General features: G+C 48.8%; 1 protein-coding gene across 3 annotated transcripts in view; it reads right to left on the bottom strand.

Moving 5' to 3' along the window:
- The window catches only part of FGFR4 (fibroblast growth factor receptor 4), a 46,329-nt gene that overhangs the window by 16,446 nt on the left and 14,913 nt on the right, over window positions 1-14,970 (bottom strand). For 2 of the 3 annotated variants that reach the window (XM_080988078.1, XM_080988077.1), the window contains one exon: window positions 3,668-3,808. In XM_080988078.1, the coding sequence (XP_080844204.1) occupies window positions 3,668-3,808 (141 nt within the window). Of the gene's footprint in view, window positions 1-3,667; window positions 3,809-5,278; window positions 5,622-14,970 lie in introns of those variants that run through there. The other variant, XM_080988076.1, reaches the window with a different exon arrangement.

Below are 14,970 nucleotides of genomic sequence, written 5' to 3'. Positions count from 1 at the left end.
CTCCCCCGGCACCACATCCCACCCCGCCCCTTCTCTCTCTGTGGGGGCCCTCAATTGAGTGGTCACTCTCAGCGCCCAGAGTGACTGTTTTGACAGATTCCAAAATGAACATGTCAGGAAGCCCATGACCGCTGCCCCTCCCCCCCCAGCCCCTCTCCCCCAATCACCATTGTCCCAGCCATACTGCTCCTTTCCCGTGCTCTCTCTGCCCCGACTTACAATAGGGGCCAGTCCCCCTTTCAGCAGACGGGGCTCTGCCTTTGCAGGATTGGGCGAATGGTCATGGGGGGGGGGAGAGCCGGAAGGATGGGAATGAGATAAGCAGCCTCCCCTCCACCCTCTTCGCCAACAGGAGACTCATTTCCCCTCTCCCCTTTTCATTTAGCTCCATTCCTCCTGCTCGCTTCTCTCATGCTCAACACAAAAGGCCTTCCCTCCCCCCCTCCCCATGGCATGAGTGGGAGTGAGAGGTTTCACACTCAGCTGACTCCACAACTTCCCACCTCCCTGTTTGTCTAACCTGGATTTGAACTATAATTGCTTTGGTGACCCATCCTCCTTCTCCAAAGTTAGCCTGGGCTGCGTGGGAGCCCTGCCAGCTCCCCCTTCTCCCCACCCCTCCCCACAATGCCTCGAACCAGCTCACTCACAAACCAGACCTGTTCTCCCAAGTTTGACTGATGCTAGGTCTTCCCAGCTGATGAATGCTGGCCTCCCTTCATGATGCTCTGGGACAGAACTCTGGGTGGGAGGTGGGTGGGGTACCCTGATAGGAAAATGCTGCCAACCAGAAGAGAAAGCCGTGAGAATGCTGTTATCATAGAACTGGCTCTTTCTTACTTTACATCCACCATCACTGTCCCTCCAGGAGCATCAGAGGCCTAGGTAACCCTGCAAATCTTGGACAGCAAAGATTCTTCTTTCCACCCTGAACCTTGTGGCTTCTTCATTTTAAAAGAAACAGCCATACTGGGCAGCTTCAGCTGGTAGCTGGGTAAGATGCTACTTGGAAACTTCTAAGGGAAAAAATGGTGTGTAGGGGGGGGGGACTCCATAGACACATCTATCCCCAATTTAGGGAAACTCTTGCACAACCAGGACTGGGAGGCTTTGAATCAGCAACTAATGCAACCTTGTGAATGTAACTACCTGGAGTGGACATCTCGCTTGCTTGCCTTCATCACTGACCCTGAGAATATGCTCCTGTGCAGAGACGGGGGGGGGGGGGGAATATGTTCCCCACAGCTGTTCTTTACTACTGAAGCACTTAATGTAATTGCCAAGGGTAATTTAAGAGTTTTCTACGAATATGGCTTCAGACTGAGAAAACCGTTCTGATTGGAAGGGAAGCAAGCCCCCACCTTTAGGAGAGCTTTAAATAGATACAGAGCCCATTTGATTAGGAGTCTTTTAAGAGACCCATAGAGCCATAGAGCAAGCAGAGGCTGTTTCCAGAGTGGCATTTCAGAGGGCGAAGAGTGTTCAAACAACAAAGTTTGCATCCTGAACAAATCTGGAAAAGATTTCCAACTGGAGGACCCGATGGCAAAGATACCATCCTTTCTCTACCCTTTGTCAATCAAAATCGCACTTGAGAATAGCTCACTTTAATTCACTGAAGGGTCTGCATCCTTCTAAACAGTTTGGTGGGCCTCTTGCCCCCATGAGAAAAATCAGGAACAAATATGGAGCCTCCCAGTTCCGCAGGTATAACTTGCACAAAGGGTGAAGATACGCTAAAGGTATCTTCTAAAGGTTGTATGTTTAGCCCTGCCTCCTGTGTGACACAGCTCCTCCTATCCCTGGGGATAAACATCAGAAGTGGGGGGAGCCTGCCCTAGGACCATGGGGTTCTAGGTCACATGGGAAGCCTTCACACGCCAAACAGGCTCCCCACTTCAGAAGCTTATGGCTCAGCATGGCAGGAGAAACCACAAAACATTAGGGATGGGGGCTAAACATGCAACCCTGTAGCCACTTTCACAATGCTTCCTTCCTTCACAGAGTAGTATCTGAAGAGTGCTTAAGAGAATCTAGATACTGACACCTGGGAAAAACACCCGGCCAAAATGACTTCAAGGAATTTCAAGTGCTAATACATAGGATAGGCATTTGAAGCCCCTGTCCAGAACATCACCCACACTTTTCATCACCCACCTTTTTCTCTTGAGTATATATGGTGCCTTCTTAAAACAGAATACAGAGAATAGCCTATATGCCAACTGCTACAATAAGCTTAAGCCCACTCCCCAGGTAGCCAGGTAGGTGATGGTAGAGCATTACAATGCTCAGGGTGACAGCAGGAGCAGGGGCACATAGGCACAAATAATAATATCCCCGTCTGTTTGGTGGCAGGGCCAACAGCAGGATAAATGCCTTTTCTCAGGGATGGTGCCAAGTCCCTGGCATGGCATTTTACCCTCATTCTGCCAGGGGATGCTGAAAGTACAAAGCTAGACCGAAGGATCAGCAGTCCTAGCAAATCTGATTACTCGGAAGGGGCCAGTCATCAAAAACACAGACCACATTGGCCAAATAACAAAACCAAACTACACAAATTCCAAATGTTGCCTTTATTACAGGGTTTATCTGACAAGAGGAATGCCTGCATTGTGTGTCTGGCTCCCTTGCAAGGGCTCCACAAAGCAGAACAACTTCAGTTATTTTGACAAAACACCAGTTCAGACAACTTGCACAAGCAACATCAACCCTGCTATATATGTCTAACAACGTATTTGTACTATACTCCCATCATACACAAATCCATACAAAGCTGTTCGGCTGCACTTAGTTCCATCTTGTAGTTACCTACTTAAAACTGATAAACAGAATAAAGGACTAGACAATCAGGAGGGGGGAAATGAAACTAGACCCAAGGGAGAGCTATGGTCCTGGTTTGTAAAGCAGGAAAGCACATGACAGAGACACCCAGGGCAGCCAAGGGGAAATTAGGCCCTATCAAGACCTTGCTCTCACAGGCTGGTTACTATGGAAAAATCTTCCCCTTCCCTGGCACAAAGTGTTCCCAGGGAATTCGGGCTAATCTGGAGGAAATTGGTATTTAGATTGTGCCTTAATGTACAAGTAGTCTCTGTTTGAGGCTGGGATCTCTTATACGCTGGAGCACAAAGCAAACACCTATGTGAGCGCTCTTTGTGCCCCCTCCACCAGCACAAGGACAGCCTTTCAAACTGTACTTTCGACTCTGCAGCCATCACCGCTGCCCGCGCTCTGTGTAAGCGCAAGGAAGGGGTGGAGGGAAGGAAGAAGCTGGGAACTCAAAAGCACCGTGAGCCATTCAGATTTGATTCCAAGCCGATGCCGCCGCCTACACACACCACACCCAGAATAGGGTGGACGTGCTGATCACACAGAGAAGTTAAGGCTAGCAGGTTAGAGGAGAGCAGGCTTGCAACACATTGAGGCACTACACGTATAACATGACTTAGGCCAGTGTAGATGGTGTATTGGATGTGGGAGGGCTGGTTTCCATCTCTGCCACAGATCTCTCTCTCTCTCTGTATTCCCATGTCAAGGCAAACACAGGAGAAGACCATACAAGCCTCAGAAAATGAAAAGTGTCCTATAAACACCGAACAGTCATAGCCCCTGAATAGATGGCCACCCTGACTCTTGCACCCAAACACACCCTAATCTTTCTGCTCACCTGGTTCCATCATTCCTTCAGCAGAAGCAGCTGCCCAAGCACATGTTGTTGCCACTGCCAGGAACCTGAGAAGGCCACACAGCAGGGCTGTCATCCTGTTGTCTCTTCTTGTCCCGCGGCTCCCACTTGGATCCTCCAAGCCTAGATTGAGAAGGGAAAGGGGTTGTCACTCCATAGAGTTTTCCATTGCAGTGCAGAACAAAACAATTGTGTGTCCTATGTCCACAACCATCTAGAACTCGCAATAATACATTGGGGGAGAGGTACAGCAGTACCTGTAGCCATTCCAGGCTGCTGGACATTTTCTTTGGAAGGAGGGAGTTGATTTGCCAATCAGCACAGAAGAATCTGATTGCAACAATCCCGGAAGATGCCCAGTCCTGCTCGTGAGACATTGTACCTCAGTGGTAAAGCCAAGCAGCACCAAGTAGGGCTGGGAGAGGTTTCTGTCTGAAACCCTGAAGAGATGCTGCCAGTCAGTGTAGACAATACTGAGCTAGAGGAACCAATGGGTCTGACTTAGTAAAAGGCAGCTTCCTATGAGATGTTAATGTGAAACAAATTCATTTCCTGGATAGAACACTGCCTACAGCATTGCACTATAATTCTACAACCCTCATCTTGAGCATTAGGTGGCCTCTCAGGGAGATGCACCACAGGGGCTGGGTGTCACCTAGCCAGCTCTTCATGGCCAAAGTCCACCAGATTATCTTATGATGGTTCCTGCCTGGAAAAGACAGCCCCCATGGATAAAAAAATGTAAATAAATAAATCAGGATTCTTGGCCTTTGGCACGACCCTGCCACCCCAACTTGCTGGCCAACTCCTGCTCCTATTCCTTTCTTCCCACCGTATCTCAATGGTACAACCTTCTCATGCACTTTGATAATGACCCAAGGAGCAGAACAAACCATGGGGTGGGGAGGAGAAGAAGAAATACAAAGTGGGGCAGCGAAAGGAATTCTCGTGCAGGACGAAAGCGAGTTTAAATTTGAACACGTGGTGCTTACTGGTACTAAACTCACGGCCGGAGCGTGCGTGCGTAAAGGCACTTCCACTGCCCAGCTGCACACAGCATACAGTCCAAAGTAAAGTTAAGAAGCCGATTTAAAAGTGCCGCCGAAAACCACGAGGTTCGAGGGCACAAGCCCCGTTCAATTAACGCAAGATTTCCAACTGCGCTTGCGGCCGTGGATTGGCGCGGATGGGCAGGCGCGTCCAGGGCGCGCGTGTCGGTGTGAACAGTGTGAGTGCACCGCGCCTGTGGACGCGTGTCTTGCGTGCAACCTGCATATCTGGGCGCCTGTTCCCTGGGAAAGGAGCGTACGTGGTGCGAGTGGAGAGAGCAGCGCCCGAGAACAGGCTCCCGGGGGCAGCTTAATCTTTAATCCGAGCGACAAAAGAACCTCTGCGCGCCCGGACAGTTTGGTAACAGATTTACAGACCCTCCCGGTCAAAGTCCACCGCCTCCCCGGGCGCGGGGAGAGCAGCCCTTCGCCCCGCCACACCCCGGGGAGCCTCCTGGGTCGCGGCGGACAAGAGACCCGGATCTCTCTCCCCGGGGGCCATTCCTAGCCCCGCAGCGGACAACGTAGACGGAGCCCACCTCACCTCTTGCCGCCGCCTCTTCAGCGCTGTCCCGCGGCTCCGTGCTGCGGCGCGCTCCGCCCGGGCTCCATCCCTCGCTGGGCAAGCCGGCTGGGGAAGGGAGCGAGGCTCCTCCACTCCCTCGCTCGCTCCCCGGTGCCGGCGAGTCGCGCGGAAAGTGGCCGAAGAATAAATCCGACGGCCGAGCGCGGCGGGCTCCACAAAGGTTCTTTGCCGGCTTGGTGGGAGCGATCAGCCCGGCCGCGCTCGGCTCTCTCCGCCTGCAGCCCTCGCGCCTTCTGTCGGCTCCAGCAACAGGCGCGGGGACTTTGTAGCGAAAGCTCTCGGGTTACACCCCCGCGCCGCGCGCCGCCGGCCCGCTCGGAGCCAACAATGGGCCGCGAAAAGAGCCAGGGCCGAGGGGGAGGGTCGCAGGGGCCCCGCCCCTTGTCCCCTCCCCTCCCCTGCGCCCTCCCCCGCCCGCGCCAGGGCCTTTTCACACTCACATTAGCTAAATTCTCTCCCCCAAAGCTCCGGCAAAGGGGATTAAGCGGAGTTCATTCTCTGCCGGGGCTTTGCTTCCTCTCTGCTGGCAGCGGTAACTGGAGACACCACTCATTAAACTCCTGCTCACAAGGAGCGCGTCGTGGAGAGGGTGGGGGGGCCCTCTCGGAAGACAGAAACGCTGCGCGGGGATGTGTGTGAAAATAATTAAAACCCCATGGAACCCGGCGGGGAGGGGCGGGGAAAAAAAGGATTGTGCACTGGTGTACATTCAATAAAGCGTTTCTTAACTGGCCGCCAAAAAAGCAAGAACTTGCATTTGTAGCCAGAATGGAGTTCGACCTGTGGAACTCACAGCTGCATGATTTTTATTAAGCAAGGGAGATAAATTCGATTCTTTTGTCTTTCTTTAAGGGTGCTGGGAATATCCAGATTTCACCTACCAACTCCATAAAGTTTCTAGGGAACCAGGATCAGAGTTACACCTGTTATCTGCTGCTTGTGAGAGACATGAGTGTTATTCCATATGGAGAGATAGAGGCAACACAGAAAAGAAGCTCCTCAGCTTGATGCCAGCATGTCTCTGAACGCTGCATAAAGTTTGGACCCAATTAACTGCATCACTTAGCTTAGTGGGAGGATGTGTCAGAGATGACTTGTCGCATGTTAAGCCAAAAATCATTATGGGAACTTGGAAGCAGCTGCAGTTACCGGGAAGCAAATGGTTAATATGTACACAGACAGCTGCACATGGACACAGCTAACTGATTCTTTCTGCAAGACCCTCTGTAACCCAACCAGGAATTCTAGGCTTTGGCAAGGAAGGGCTGGGAGAGTAAGTTCTGGTGGGGAAAAGATGCATAGAAGTTGTTTTAGTGCAGAGCTCAACACACACAAGAGCATTGTGTGTCAGAGCGTGTGAAGAATGCTTCCCCATTATTACAGATACAATATAAGCGACTGTGTCTAGCTTAGTTGGAGTAGAAAGTGTGATTTTTACTTTCAAGCTTTGGGCCTTCTTTCTTAAAGTGGTGTTGTGAGATATACCTCTAACCTACATCAAGGCTCTCATCATCCCTTGCCATTTGGCCATGCTAGCTGGGGCTAATGGGATTTGGAGTCCAACATCATCCAGAGAGCCACAGGTACCCCACCCCTGGTCTACAGGATCACAAACTGAATAATAGATTTGTAGAGTTGGGACCTTAAGAGCCATCTAGTCCAACCCCCTGCAATACAGGAATCTCACCTAAAGCATCCATGACAGATGGCCATCCAACCTCTGCTTAAAACCTCCAAGGAAGGAGAGTCCACAACCTCTTGAGGGAGTCGGCTGAATAATACTTCCCTTGATCTGGACACTATACATCTGTTGACACAGCCTAGAATAGCATTAGCTTTTTTGCCGCTGCATCACACTGATTAGTGCATCACATTTCCATACAACAACATCACCAATATATTTGTTTCTGGCAGCACACATTATCCCCCCATTCAAAAATCTGGATTGGGCAAAATTTGTTTTGATTCTGATGGGCATGTACTGAGAGGATGATGCTTTAAAACAGGGGTCAGCAAGGTTTACTGGCCATGGGCCGGATCTCTCCAATGGAGATCGTCCGTGGGCCGGACTGGTGCAGCGCGATGCTGGAAATCGCTTCTGCGCATGCCCAGACGCAGGAAATTTTACCTGTGCAGAAGCGATTTTCGGCATTTGGACATGCGCAGATGTGATTTCTGGTATCTGTGTGTGCGCAGATGCCATTTCCGGTGCCACTCGGCGAGTCCCTGCACCGTGCTGGTTTAGCGCAGTACACGGGGGACTTGCTGAGCAGGCAGCTCGGTTTTGGGGTGGCTCGTAAGCCGGTAAAACAGTTTTTGTGGGCCGCATCTGGCCCATGGGCCGCACATTGCTGACCCCTGCTTTAAAAAGAACATAAGAGCCTACCAGATCAGGCCAATGACCCATCCAGTTTAGCATCCTCTTTTTGCAGTGGTCAACCAGATGCCTATGGGAAACCCAAAAGCAGCCCCTGAGCACAACTGCCCTCTTCTCACTTGTGATTTCCAGCACCTGACATTCAGAAAACATACCGCATTAGACAGTGGAGGCTGAACAGTGCCTGCATGGTTAGCTGCCACCAAAAGCCTTCTTTTAATGGTTTCCTACCCCACCTTTTGGAGAATATACCCTTCCAAGGCAGATTCAAACAAATCAGTTTAAAAAAAACATTACTATTCCTGTTATACCAAATAACAGTTGGGGGGGGGGATTACAATGTTAAAGCAGCAATGGAAAATAGTTCTTTAAACACAACCACCATAAAATCATCCATGTGTAGACTGGATTTTTAGATATATAAAAAGCATTATGTGTGGTCCTAAAGGACAATGGAGAGGTGTGCATATTAATTTTCCTAGAAAGAGAGTTGAAGAAACTGGGACTACCAGAAAGAAGTCCCTGTCCGTGGCACTTCTGGAATAGCTCAGTCAGTAAAGCATGAAACTCGGGGCATGGATTCAAGCCCCAAGTTGGACAAAAGATTTCTGCATTTCAGGACTCTCATGGTCGCTTCCAACTCTACAATTCTATGATTCTCTAGACTCACCAACCTAACCACTTTCAGCAGTGGACCAGAGAGATACCTGCATTGCAGGGAGTTGAACTAGATGACCCTCATGGTCCCTTCCAACTCTGGGATTCTATGGTACTCACCAACTAACCACTTTCCATGATGGGCCAGAAAGATGGTCTCAGATGCTGAGCTGTAAGAACCATCCTACACTTGGGGTCTATGGCCAGGTGCTAATAATCTGAGATTCAGATGCATGTTTGGAAAGGGAAACAATGGGATGACAGTGAATTATCAGACCCCGCCCTCCCCCCACCACACACAATCTTTTCAAAAGAAAAAGAAAAACACCAGCAGAGGCTTTCTCTGATGCTCTATCACACCAGGAAGCCTCCAGAGGAGCCACATTGTCTGTGCTTGTTATCACAATGTGGGGACGGTTATCCACATGAAGGAATTTGCCTCATTGCTCTTCCCAAACAGCTAAGCAATGAACCATCCATATTTCTCACCCCACATCTTCCTTGTGTTATAAAAAACTAGGGTGCAGACATATAGCAGACACACACTCCACAGAAAACCAATCTTTCACCCGTCAAAATTTAGGGAATACTCCCTGAGAGAAATTACACATTATTTTAGCATACAGAACAATCCCCAAAAAAGACATATTGGCTCTCCTAGTGACTCTAAATATTTATTCTGCAGAAGGAAATACCTTGGAGAAACCTTTCCCAATAGTTCTTTCATTCAAATCCTGTCTTAAGAGCATATTTTGTGCATGAATAGGGAGGGCCTGTGACTTGGATTCAAGAACTAAAGTATTTATCATCTCAAAACAATGACCAGACTGCCCAGGTAATGCAATCATTATCAGGTATCTTGGCAGGCAGGAGAGAAGCCTAACTCTCAATTTTTTGTGGTTGACCACCTCTTTCTGTGATGCATGTATGATGCTTTTAGGGTGGTTCTTGGCAAAAGGGTTGGGCAATGTCTAAAGTCTTTAAAGGTTCCTGCACACTTGGTTCTTGTTCTCTCACCTCCTTGCAAGGAAGCGGGGAACTCTAGTGCAACAGAAAAATAAAAATCTGCTTTGCTTTCACTGGATCCTGCCTCCATCCATTCTTCTCTGACCAATCATGGACTTGGGGGACTCAGAGTCCCTTGATGGGGAGTTGGGCTGTAAAAGCCAACCCCCATTTTTCCTACAACACTCACACTGCATTGCTTGGCAAGCACAACATGGATGGATTCACCCAGTTTTGGGATATATATAATCTATCCAACAGCAGCTCCGAAGCTTCCAGGTTGGCTGTAGGAAAACCCTTTGGAGCAACTTGCCAATATGCTCTCTGCTGCTGCCTTTGCCCATTAGCCATTGTCTCTTGGTGGCAAACTGCAGATGGAAGCACTGGTGGGGACAGAGGAAACAGTAAGGCTGGTTAATATAATGAGCCAGGGGCAAGCTGCCCCTCCCCTGCCCTGTTTTGTCATGGAAAAGCTATCACAAGATAGCTAATTAATCAACAGCAGTGGCAGCCTCCCAACTCAGTTTTCCATGCTGAACAGGGGCTATTGAAACTGCAGATTAAATCTCTCCCTTAAAGTGAAGTTGCATCCAAACAAACTCAACATTCCAAAGCAACTACTCCCCCCTCCTTCCCCAGCTATTCTTCCTGAGCAGATCTTCATCTGTGGAGCATCCTCCTTTCAGGCAAAGCTTTCCATATCAATAGGCTCCCAGAATGGGGGGATTAGCTATGGCTCCCCAGTCCCCAGGTAACTGTGGCCTTTGGGCTTAGGGGATGAGCTTGCTTGCCCGCACAGCCTTCCTTGGGTTTTCTTCCTTTCTTAAAGGGTAAGAGCAACTGGCTCAATAGTTTTACCTGGGGTATAATATGGGGAAGATGCCCTCCACCCCTTTACACCCTCCTGAGATCAGGGAATGGTTGTATTCAGGCAGAGATAGCTCAGTTGGTTAGAGTGTGGTGCTGATAACCACTAAGGTTGCAGGTTTGATCCCCATATGGGACAGCTGCATATTTCTGCTTTCAGGGGGTTGAACTAGATGAATCTCAGGGTTCCTTCCAACTCTATAGTTCCATGATTCTATGAAAGAGGGCAAGTGCAAACGCCTCCATCACATTATGGGTTACAAATTTTAGGTGTGTCTGTCTGTGAATTAGCATGAAACGTTAATACTGAGTCTCAACTGCATGTGTAGGTTATTGCTGTTGTTTTGCTGCAGGGTTATACACACCCTAGGAACGTGAGGTCATTTGTGCCTTTCTGTCACATGCACAGCTTCATCACCATAAACAATGACATCTTGCGTACTTTTCCAAGGGAATTCAAGGTGGCTAACAATCAGAAACTACAGTCACAAAATATAACGCAATTCACAATAAAACATGAGCAGAAAACCCAAAACCCAATAATAATTACGAAACAGCCATCTGAATTGAAAGATCCAAATACTGTATCCTAAGGAGGAAATATTCAACCAAAGGCCTTTTTAAACAAACACATCTTCACCAGCCATCTAAAGGTAGAGCTCACTTGGCAAAGGCTTTCTACAGGGTGGGGAAAGGACAGAAAAGGCCCTAGCCAATTAGGCCTCATAGTTGTGAGGGGTGCAGAGCTGGGGCAGGGTATCCCAAACTTGGGTCTCCAGCTGTTTTTGGACTACAGTTTCCATTATCCCTGACCACTGGTCCTGCTAGCTATAGATGATGGAAGCTGTAGTCCAGAAACAGCTGGAGACCCAAGTTTGGGAAACCCTGAGCTGGGGGATGATTGGAGCAGGTGGAAGAAGGCTGTCCTTCAGTGAAACAGGTCCCAAGTGACAGAGGGCTTTGAAGATTAACAGCAGCACCTTGAAATGAGTGCAGAAACAACTCACCAGGCAATGCAGGTCGCAGAAAACTGGTGCAATAGACTCAGTGCCTAACACCTGTCAACATCCCACCAGCAGCATTTTTCACTAGTTGCAGTTCCCAAAGGGCAGCCCTATGGAAAGTGTATTGCAGGTCACTAGGGCATGAATGACTCTAGCAAGGTCTGACATTGTCAGGAAAGGTCACAGCAAACTGGCCAAAGCTTGGAAAGGGCACCCCTTACGACTAACACTACTGGCATGCCTAACAAGAGCGCCAGGCCAAGGAGTATCCCCCAAGCTATGAACCTGATCTTTCAGAGGCAGCAGAACCCCTTTCGAGAGTGTAAATGCAAACCTATGGCAGATGGTTCTTCCGCCAACAGCATTTCAGCTTTGTCTGGATTAAGTTTCAGCTTGCTCAGTCCCATCCAGTCCTTCCTAGCTACCAAGCAGCCATTCGGCTTTTGACTGACTCCCTCAGATCAAATGAAAATGAGAGATAAGAGCTGAATGTCATCGTCACATGCACTGAAGATCCTGCAGGTTCAGCCCTGACATGTTGTGCAATCCACATGTGGGTTTTAACCTCCTTTCTAAGGAGAACTGCCTTCCATGGTGGAATTATGGAACATATGAAGTGATTTTATCCGAGAGGAAGCCTGTTGGGGGGAGAGGAGAGAAGGAAAATAACCCCCCTCCAGCCTAAATGTGTGATATTGGCCTCCCTGAAGGGGCCAGAGGGCTTAGCCCTGGAATCTGCAGCCAGGGCTTAACTCTGGAACATGCGTAAAAATCGTCATAATGCCTCTGAGTTCCCAATGTTGTAGTGTGCTTCTTTCACCATTGAGTAAATAAGAGCAGTCATCTGGGATTAAGAGGGAAAACACTTGCAGGTGAGACCAAATTGACTTGCAACCTCCAGCACTAAAAAATCTTTTTTTTAAAACCCCTCTGTCTGGAGAGTTATCTGTTCCTCATAATCCTTTTGCTAGTAAAAATATGCTGCTAAACATGGGCTATGGAGTCAGTGGCAAAACTGCATTGCATCTTGTGCTGTCCCCCATCAACTGCTTCTAACAGGTCTAAGCCCTTGCTGCTGCTGCTGCTGCTGCTGTTTTTTAAAGAGCAAAACATTTCTGGGTCTGCTGGAAGTGAAGAGCTTTCTTGATGCGAGTCCTGAACCGCAGCAGCTGCCTGATGGACATGGATAGGAGGCAGAGGGGATTGTGTAATTAGGCAGAGAAATAACAGAGGCAGAGAAGCGTATAATGTGCTCATATTCATCTCCAGGGCTTGTGTTTGCCGCTGGAAGTTCCATCGCGTCCGGACAGCAAAGCTTGCAGGCCTTGTTCTGAGGCTGCCTTCTGCATTCCAGCGTAGCCCTCTTGCTCGCATGCATTGTCCACTAGCTCTGAGAGCAACCTGGATTTACAATGCAAATTACCCCACGGGTTATGCAAATCACTTTCTTCATAAAAGCCACATACATTGCCCTGGGGCAATCCGAGCCCATGCATGGTTTTGCTCTGATCCCACAGGAAGTGCTGCGCTGCCAGTAGGGGTCTGACACACAGAAAGCAATTCAACACAAGCGGCCCTTTATTATTATTAACAAACATTATGGCAGCTCCGAGGGGCCTCCGCTGAGATTGGCACTCAAGTGGCAGGGCACTGCATGCTACAAAGAAAGCCAAACACAATCCCTACCTCAAGGATCACGCCAGCAAAGGACAGAAAGGGGGAAGGCCAAGGGCAAGGGCTGAGCATAAACTGTGGCTCAGGGAGGGGACACACATGGGTCAGCTGACACAGGAGGTTGGGGATGGGATCCAGAAGCAAATGGCAGTGGAAAAGGTGGAGAGAACACCAGCCTGCAGTGTTACTCCTCGGCTTAAGCAACCCGGGTGGAAAAGCTCAAGCTATATAAACTGTTTGACACTGGCGCGGCACAATCTCTCAGCAAGTGCATGTTCCAAAACAAAAAGTTTATACAGTGCTAAGTGCTATAATTACTTTGAAATTCAGGAACTCTTACTCGCACGCAGACATCGGGGGCGCACATGCTCTGCCGCGCTCTCCAGAATAGAAGCACTATTTACGGAAATGTCCCAGACTCTGGGTGTTAGATAGGAGAGTGATCTGTGCAATCTCTCCGCTGGGTAGATGGTGCATGGTGGGTTGTTTTTCCTCCCTGTGATCTTTAAAGTGCTGTGGCCTGACACGCCAAAAGCACTGCAGTAAACAGCCCCTGCTTTGTTATTATTATCAGACATTATGACAGCACACAGGGCGCCATCTGGGCTTGATACGCTGCATGGGCCTCCAGTGAACTACTCTGAGGCTAGGCACAGAAAGGGCAGGAGCACACAAACAGTCAGTGCCAGATGCAGGAACGGAGATATATATCTCCATATATATTTATATATATATCTCCCTGCATATATATATGCACACATGCATGCCTTTTTGGGCCATAGCTTCAGCATTCCAGAATACTTTTATCCCTGCAGCGCACTGCCCACTTGCAATTATTGTATCAGTTACAAAACCATTATGAACTATGTTTGTATGTTATCTTACATCACATATTATTGTCATTTCATGCATTATGTTATATTTAATTGTACTGGCATCATGGTCACTAGCTTCCACTGGGTGGAAAGGTAGGATACAAATTTAGCAAGCAAATACTCAAATGCATGGCTTCAACCGTAGCTCCTGTTCCTGAACAATACCCAGCAGTATCCTGCAAGTGCTGCCCTTTTGGTATCTATCGCAATCCTAATCTCAGACTCAAGGCTATATATTTCCAACCCTTGGCCTGCTCATGATCATATAGTTCTGCAAGATTGATGTGTGTAATGCATGCTGAGTCCCATAAGCATATCAGTCCATGGACTGGGGTCATAGTTAAACTATGGAACTCGCTCCCACAAGGAGGCAGTGATGGCTGCCCACTTAGATCGTTTTAAAAGAAAACTAGAACCGTGTATGCTGCCTTCAGCTCATTGGAGTAAAAACTGGGACATAGATGCAGTCAACCAACCAACCACTCCAAGCGCCATCAGGTAAAGCAGAACACAACCCTGCTCTTTGTCCCCTGAACATCTAGGGGAAAGGCTGAGAACACAGGAGGTTGCTCTCCACCAGATCAGCCTGCCTGTCCAGCTAGGCCAGTATCATCTCCTCCACTCTGACGGGCAGGGGCTTAGGCTGAAGAAGTCTTTCCTCCCACCACCTGATGCCAAGTGCTGAACCTGGGACCTTTTACATGCAAAACATGGGCTCTGCCAGTGAGCTATTTATTACTTGCAAGGAAATCTCCCTGCCCCAGTTTTGTTATATAGGAGCATTCAGAGTGTGATTCTCCCACTTGCATTCCAAAGTGGTACAGTCTACTGCTACATGACCATGCAGTGTGTAGACCAGGGGATGTCTCCTCCTTTATCTTTCCTTACTTCCCTTTTCCAGTGGTGGACTTTGGGGTCTCAAATTTCAACAGTGCCCTGTGTGATGCCAAAATTCAGCACCCATCCCGCCTCGTGCCTTCCATTCTTCATCATAGTTGTGGTGCTCCCAAGGCTCTGCGCCCAGTGCAAGCAAACCAGTCACACACCCCTAAATCCGCCTCTGCCTTTTCACTTTCTCTGCTCTGCTCTTGGTGTTCTGTTTTGTCCTCTATTGGGCAGGGCAGAGAACCCTATTTGCCTTATTCTCAGTGTAGAACCCATCTGATTCAGCAGCACTAAGGAGTTCATGGA

The sequence above is a fragment of the Podarcis pityusensis genome, assembly GCF_964106645.2.
Source record: "Podarcis pityusensis genome assembly, chromosome: 2".
Classification (NCBI taxonomy): domain Eukaryota; kingdom Metazoa; phylum Chordata; class Lepidosauria; order Squamata; family Lacertidae; genus Podarcis; species Podarcis pityusensis.
The sequence above is the reverse complement of the archived record's forward strand: the minus strand, read 5'-3'. Positions and strand labels throughout refer to the sequence as shown.